The following is a 7,283-nucleotide window of genomic DNA, read 5'->3' as shown; positions in this document are numbered from 1 at the left end:
AGTGCTTTTAAACGAATACGTCGGGAGTGATATCGTTATTTGTTTTCAGATGATACTATTAAAAAATAAGAGAAGATTATCTATTAATTTTTCTTTTAATTTTTTAATCTATTTTTATTAGTAAAATGAGTTATATATCCATAGCTGCTAATAAGACGGAGAAGTTAGAAGATGAGAATAAATGATAAAAAACAGATAAATTATTCGAATTTTAAGAATTATTTATTAGATTAGAGGAGAGGAGCCGAAGAGGTGATGTGCTAACCTATTGTGTTTTATATAGTACTCTGTATACTGTACCGTGTGCTGGGTCAGCTCTTCCATCGTTGGTTGCCTCACCAGCCGTCTCGTTCCGTCGTTCGTTGCCTCTCCTACCTCTCTCGCTATATATCAGGGCTCTCGCTTTGCTCAGGTGTGAGCTCCGTCCTCCTCGCCTTGCCTGCCTCTCTCTTCAGCTAGCTCCCGGCCGGCTGCACGGTTGCCTCCTGCAGCTGCTACCTGCTGCCAAGTTCCTGAAAAAGAACACTTCACAGGTGAGGTCTATTCTCCTAGCTAGATATTCACTGTTACTAGGATTGGATGCGTGTGTGATGGATGAGCTTTTAGCTGCATGCATATCATGCGGCTGCGGTGTTGTTGTTTAAGTATTTTTCTCTCCTTTTTGCCATCTCTTCGGTCGGTGTTCTTGCGCTGGGAGAGGAGCGAGCGAGAGGGATTGGTTACAAATCTGTCGTTGCTGTTGTCTAGCTAGCAAGCCTAGAACTCTTGCTACTTTCTGCGATTTCCTCTCTTTCTTTTTCTGCGAACTATTTCCTCTTTATTTTCTGTATTTTTGTCTTGCTTTGTTGATAGATACCATGCATTCTCTTCATCGTCTAGGCTCTGAATACATGTTTCAGTAAGGAGGACAGCAGGACGCCATTCTTTTGTTAATAACTTCCTGCTGATGTGCAAGTTCGATACTCTTGGTTTAGTTCTCGAACTGTTCTACTCTTGGTTTCAAAACTCTCTCTGTCTCGCGCGCGCGCCCGCGGTGATGATTTCTTCTTCCATTTTCCTTGTTCTTGGCCAACTCATATCGAGAATAGAGCATGATATCGATTAGTTTCAGGCAGATAGATAATTATGTTGCCTAGACCCAAGAGCAAGAAATACAACAGTTAAAAAACATCATTTTCTAGAGAGAACTTTAATTTCCAGTGTGCCCTCGTTTGTCCCACTTGTGCCTGCTAGCTCTCCTCTCCCACCAAACCATCTCTTTTCTTGGCCGTAGCATTCCTGATTGCAACATCTAATTAATACCGGCTACCCTAGCGTGTTATCTTGTTGGTATGGGTATCACACATGTCCCAATCTCATTTAGTTGCATAATGCATCTTAGGCGTACGTACATAGTGTCAATTATTATGGCCTTGTCTCTTCCTCCTCTCTCTCCAACACCTTTACTGATGGCAACATTTTCTTGCCCTTCCATAGTTCCATTTCAGAATCCTGGAGTGGAGAATTGATCCAGGGACCATGAAGGACGTCATGGGAGAAAAGAGGAGACATGGAGGACATATCCACGCTGTTGGGTTTGGGGTTGGAGGACGACATGCGGAACACGAGGAGAAGCCCAAGGAGCAGAAGAAGCTAGACATGAGCGGCATGTCCATGGACACCCTCCCACATCTCACCATGCCTCTTGGAGACATCACCACCTTGGATCTCTCCAACAACAATCTCCAGGTAGGTTTTGATATGCCGTTTAATTTCTACTTTTGGTCAGAAATTCAGAATAATCTTTCCACTTTTGTCGCTTGATATGCTCCTTTGCCATTTTACTTTTGTTGGTTTCTCATCTTGAATGATCATCCTTGTCTTTTTATTCGTTCTATTAGAATGGATAACCAGCAAGAGCTTATCTTGAGACAGCGTTGCAGATTATTACACCACAGTGATATGTTAACTGCAACCCTATGAGACAAGCATGGACTATTACTAATTAATACATGAAGGCTAGCCTAGCCGCTCATCATTTCTCACAATATCTTGTTATTGCTTTGCCGCTTGGCTTGGCTTCGCTCTTGTATGTCACGGGCCCCAAAGATATCAAATGTACGTGGTGAATCTATATGTGCCAAGAATATTATGAAATTGCACCCAGTAAGAAGTAAGAGCTCTGTCCTGGAGGACAGACCTGAAGAAAAAGTGCATGAACATCTTATTCGGATTTTTGTTTGACTTAAATATGAATAAGAGGAGCAATCTAATCTTTCCTGGAGGGGAAAAAGCGGTACTTGAACTGTGCTGGAAAACCCATGCGAAAGGCAACTTGCAATTTTCAAATAGCTTCTGGAAAGTTGACCTTCAACAAAAAAAGTTTTGCTGCCATCAGAAGGGCAGCAAAACAAAAAAAGGTTTGCACGATGCCAAACGGAGCCGCCGCATATATTAATCTCTTGACAGCAAGCATATTTTAGCAAATCCGTCAGACCTATGAGTAGTGTTTATACCCTTCTTCGGAAGAGAACTAGGTGGTGTTTATATGTCTAAGGGTTCAAAGGCTCGTAATTAAATTCCTTTGATTGTGATCTGTATCTGTAGATATTTGGTTGATGAAGTAAGTACTGTTCCTAACTTCGTTTCCATTTCAAAACCTGCAGAGCATTCCAGAGTCCATAATCGCGAGGCTTCTGAACGTGGTGATGCTGGACGTGCGGTCCAACCAGCTGACGTCGCTGCCCAACTCCATCGGCTGCCTCTCCAAGCTCAAGGTGCTCAACGTCTCCGGCAACCTGCTCCACTCCCTCCCCGCCACCATCGAGGAATGCCGGTAATTAAAACCACCAGTACGTACATGAGTAGCTAGCTATTGCACGACATGCATGAGCGGTGATTCACAAGCCTGTCGCCTACGTGACTGACAGTGCGCTGGAGGAGCTGAACGCCAACTTCAACCAGCTGACGAAGCTGCCGGACACGCTGGGCTTCGAACTCCACGGCCTCCGCCGGCTGTCCGTCAACTCCAACAAGCTCGCGTACCTGCCGTCCTCCACCTCCCACATGACGGCGCTGCGCGCGCTCGACGCGCGCCTCAACTGCCTCCGCGCGCTGCCCGACGGCCTCGAGAACCTCGGCAGCCTCGAGACGCTCAACGTCAGCCAGAACTTCCAGTACCTGCGGGAGCTGCCCTACGGCATCGGCCTCCTCGTCTCGCTCCGGGAGCTCGATATCAGCTACAACTCCATAACCGCGCTCCCGGACTCCATGGGCTGCCTCACCAAGCTCGTCCGGTTCAGCGCCACGGGCAACCCGCTCGTGTGCCCGCCCATGGACGTCGTCGAGCAGAGCCTCGACGCCATGCGCACCTACCTCAGCGCGCGGATGAACAGCACCCAGAGGAAGAAGAAGTCCTGGGTGCCCAAGCTGGTCAAGTTCAACACGTTCTCGGCGGGGATGATGACGCCCGGCCGCACGAAGGTGCACGGTAACACCGATGGACTGTTGATGTCAGATTACCGGTCACTCAACGGCGGCATCGCATCGCCGGGGTTCCTCAGCATGCTGTCTCCCCGGCGGCTCTTCTCGCCGCGGAGGAACTCGCCCAAGCATTAGTAGGGGTGCTCCAGCTATGTGTGATGCCTCCCTATAGCCTGTTTGCTCGCTGCTTCGTTTGTTCAGATGATATGCTCGTACTGTAGCCCGATTAAGCTGCTGGTGTTGCTACTGCAGGTGTATATGTTTTGAAGAGGTATATATGAAGTGTGTATAGTAATATTACAATAGGGCATTGATCGATGTACATAAGAACTAAGGGTGTCCCTTCTTGTTGTTTTTTAGGTTACTTCCGCACTAATGCTTAAGGTAAGGGTAGTGCTTTTCTAGCAGTTGTATTATCTACATGTTCAGTGACCATAACAATTGAAGTTGAAGTACTCTCTACTCGCCTGGCCAGGCAAAACTTGCATGTCTACGACAACAGCGCAGTAAAGCAAAAGTTACATAGTATTGTTGCAGGTGAAACTGTTTACCCCAAGCAGCTCGCCCCCTCTGTGAAGCTCAAGATCATGTAATCTATATTGCAGACAGCAGTAAACGGAGCAGAATTGTTTATAGTTAGTAGTAGTTATCCTTATAACTACTATCTGACCAACCACTTTCAGTTCCAAATACCAACTAATTGGTGCATGACATATGGGTTTTCAATCTACTTATTGCAAATGTCTTAATGTATATGTTCCCTTCCTTAGCTGAAACATAAGATTTAATCCATGTTAATTAGAAAATGGCCTAAAAAACCAAGACAGAAATGGTCACCACTCTGAAAATACTTCATCAGTTTATCCAGCTTACATAAAGAAACAGGCACACCCAGTACATGGGCAATTCTAAAGTTTTGATGATCCTCTATAATGACAGTTCCAGATGGAGGAATAAACAGAAACGTTCTTTGTTCATTTGCAAAGCTTGAGCTTCTTGAAGAATGAAGAAACCTGCGACTTTGGGCAGGGAGCTGTGGCAATGCATGTCGGGATGTTCTCAGGCTGCTCTATCCACAGCTTGTGCTGGACACCGGCTGCTTCCAGCTTTTCAGCCAGGTTCTTCAGCTGTGTCTCTCCTTTCACCTCCAATGTTACCTACGTACAAAAGACGCTCCAAATCAGCACAAGATGAAGGAAAAGGATAATGTGCATTGCCCACTATTACAGCCAAGATGTTATAAAATCTTAATGATGTAGGATCAAAGAGATGATACTGAGAGTCGAAATTTTAAACAGGCTATCTCTATTTGGAGACTATCTATGGGTCAACCATCGTAACGTTTTTCTTCCGAGGAAAATTGGCAGGTGTTCTGCCTTGTCACTTAAGTAGAAGAGTGCATTTACAGGGGGGGGGGGGGGGGGGGCGGGGGGGACCACCATTACAGAAGCATAGAATGGCAAGCATACAGACATAAAGTCATGCAGGCAACTAATACTAGGTAAAGAGGTGTTACGAGGCATGGTAATACATTATATGTCATGTCAATGGGAATAGAACTTAACAAATCATAGAGACCTCTTCAGTTGCGGATCATGAGACTAATGTAGTAGACTAGTAGTGAAACGATGCCTGTGTGCCTCGCCATGGCTACCTCATATGATGAAATGAATGAATGATTTTGTGTACTAATCGATCAGCACGACCCATGTGACTGGCAAGGCAATGCAAAGATGCAAGGCAAATGTTTTACACGACACAAGGGAGATGTGCAGCCAAGATGCTGGATTTCATGTGAGGCAAAACGTCGAACATGCCTTGTGCATGCGGTCGAGGTTGTCCGGCCCGCAGTAGGCGGCGGTGTCCGGGTGGTCGCGGTGAGCCCACACGGCGGCCACGGCAGCGTGGCACCCCTGCGCCACCACGCTCCCCAGCGGCCACGCGTCCGCTAGGTCGCGCCGCAGCACGACGTACTGCACTAGCACGTCCTTCCCGCATTCCTCGCCGACGGTCGCGGCGGCGGGGGCAGCATCGGGCCCGGAGGAGGTGCTCATGTTCGCTTGCGGCGGGGTTCGGCGGACGGGGACCCTGGTGAACCTTGGGAGGAGGAAGGTGGCGTTCGGGAGTGCGTTGGCTACCGGGAATGGCAAGCGAAGGGGGAGGAGGGTCAGCATAGCTGTGAATTTGAGTTTCGTTTCGCTAGTACCGCTTCATTCACTTGTCCCATTGCCAAACTGTATTAATAACGATTAATATATATGATCACTTTTTAATAGTAATACAAGTCTAATGCTATATTTTTTGCATTAATTACTCATTGTCTACTGTAACAATATTCGACTCTAGGGGAACGGATTTATACTGTAGCATCAATTTAGCAATTACCCTAATTCATCTGTCTCAAAATCAACAGCCATGAAGTATCCTGATACACTTTACTGTGGCTCTCTGCAATTGCCAATGGCTTGAGTTATCATTGGTGCTTATATTATCCTAAATTCTTTATCTCGGTATGGATTACTGATAATTTTTCTACTGAAAAATCTTTTGTTACAATTGGTTTAGCAGATGTCTGTTAGTCTATTTGGAAGGCCCGGAATAGAGCATGTTTCGACATTATCTTCTTCGAGATTCTACCAACATCATTTTCATATGTGTTCTTTATTGAAAATCTAGGCAGAGCTTTAAAGGAAATGAGTAAAGACGACCTACTTCGGATGCTCAAGGTCTTTTGGAGACAGTAAACCAGCTGCTGTCTATCAGGCGCCAAAGTCGGACACGACCTCCACCTGGACAATTGTTGATGCTTCCTAGAGTCCCTCCAACTGAAGATGAGGATGATGAAGAATGAATGCGAAGTTCTATTGCTTCTTTCTTTCCTTCGTCCGCCTATGTTGGTTACCCTATCATCGATCTGAACCTGGGATGTGTATTCGTTTTCTTAATTTATGTTGTTAAACTTCTCTCGCGCGCACTTTCTTTAGCTCCAGCTCAGGCTTTAGTTCTTTGTGGCTGGTTGTGTTCTAGTCACTTTGCTCATTCACTTGTCTGCTCAGGTTTTAGACCTTTTGCTTGAACCTTGTCTTGTATATGTTTCTCAGTTCTTGTAAGAGCTAATATGTTCCGTTATGCAAATAATGAAAATGGAGCGTTCCCGTTGTCGAAAAAAAATACCGCTTCAGTCCTGTACCATTTTTTCCCCGCCCATAGCAACTTTTTTGGCGATTACATTTGCTTCAAGATTCGTGTTTGATCTTGCCAGTTCATGTTGGAACGCGTGAATTTTTCCCGAAGTGTTGCCTGTGCAAAATTCATGCAAAATCTGATCGTTATGTACAAGCCTCAGAAAAACAACCTAATCATGTGCTGAATTCTCGATTTAAGGAGTTTTGGCCAACGCATAGAAGAACGTGTGGTAGAGTCGCTAGATTCATGACACATTTTGTGCTTTTGACGAGACTGAATTCGGAGTTCTTTGAGAAAAAAATATTGAATTTCGAGTAAGGCTGGCTTCGTTACGAACTCAGAGCCTCAGTTTGATCTGATTATCTGAAGCAGGTAGTGGGGAACTGGAGATGTCGATCATGTTGCGTTAGAAGCAACGAGCCGGGCCGAGCAACCTTGATTTTACTCAAAAGCTAGCCCACGCCAAATGCCATTTTCCATCACCTCAGAATGGCCATGCGTCTAGAGTTGAGTTGAGTCTAATGCCACGTCTGGCCCGTCAATTGAGTAGGTGACCCCGGGCGCAACATTGGTTTTGTAGCCCCGCCCATCGGCGCAGGCCTGCCTTGGGCTGCCCCCATCGTCTCATCATTGGC

General features: G+C 46.0%; 2 protein-coding genes across 2 annotated transcripts; one reads left to right on the top strand and one right to left on the bottom strand.

The window, feature by feature from the left end:
• Window positions 1-314: 314 nt before the first annotated feature.
• LOC133888187 (plant intracellular Ras-group-related LRR protein 1-like) lies at window positions 315-3,914 on the top strand. Its single transcript, XM_062328339.1, has 4 exons — window positions 315-533; window positions 1,477-1,728; window positions 2,646-2,815; window positions 2,910-3,914. The coding sequence occupies exons 2-4, from the start codon at window positions 1,519-1,521 to the stop codon at window positions 3,595-3,597; spliced, it is 1,068 nt and encodes a 355-aa protein (XP_062184323.1). The 5' UTR covers window positions 315-533; window positions 1,477-1,518; the 3' UTR covers window positions 3,598-3,914.
• A 363-nt stretch (window positions 3,915-4,277) lies between these two features.
• LOC133888188 (uncharacterized) lies at window positions 4,278-5,686 on the bottom strand. Its single transcript, XM_062328340.1, has 2 exons — window positions 5,280-5,686; window positions 4,278-4,619 (listed from the first exon to the last, which is right to left on the bottom strand). Exons 1-2 carry the CDS (start codon window positions 5,634-5,636, stop codon window positions 4,437-4,439), a joined length of 540 nt encoding a protein of 179 aa, XP_062184324.1. The 5' UTR covers window positions 5,637-5,686; the 3' UTR covers window positions 4,278-4,436.
• Window positions 5,687-7,283: the final 1,597 nt, after the last annotated feature.

This window comes from Phragmites australis, chromosome 13, assembly GCF_958298935.1.
Source record: "Phragmites australis chromosome 13, lpPhrAust1.1, whole genome shotgun sequence".
Taxonomy (NCBI): domain Eukaryota; kingdom Viridiplantae; phylum Streptophyta; class Magnoliopsida; order Poales; family Poaceae; genus Phragmites; species Phragmites australis.
This window is presented reverse-complemented; position numbering and strand designations above follow the sequence as displayed.

Excerpts from the sequence above, each read along its gene's own strand:
- LOC133888187 (XM_062328339.1), top strand. The coding sequence starts at position 1,519 with ATGAAGGACGTCATGGGAGAAAAGAGGAGACATGGAGGACATATCCAC. Across the intron at positions 1,729-2,645 it reads TCTCCAACAACAATCTCCAG|AGCATTCCAGAGTCCATAAT; the intron begins GTAGGTTTTGAT and ends CAAAACCTGCAG. Across the intron at positions 2,816-2,909 it reads GCCACCATCGAGGAATGCCG|TGCGCTGGAGGAGCTGAACG; the intron begins GTAATTAAAACC and ends CGTGACTGACAG.
- LOC133888188 (XM_062328340.1), bottom strand. The coding sequence starts at position 5,636 with ATGCTGACCCTCCTCCCCCTTCGCTTGCCATTCCCGGTAGCCAACGCA. Across the intron at positions 4,620-5,279 it reads ACCTCGACCGCATGCACAAG|GTAACATTGGAGGTGAAAGG; the intron begins GCATGTTCGACG and ends TTTTGTACGTAG.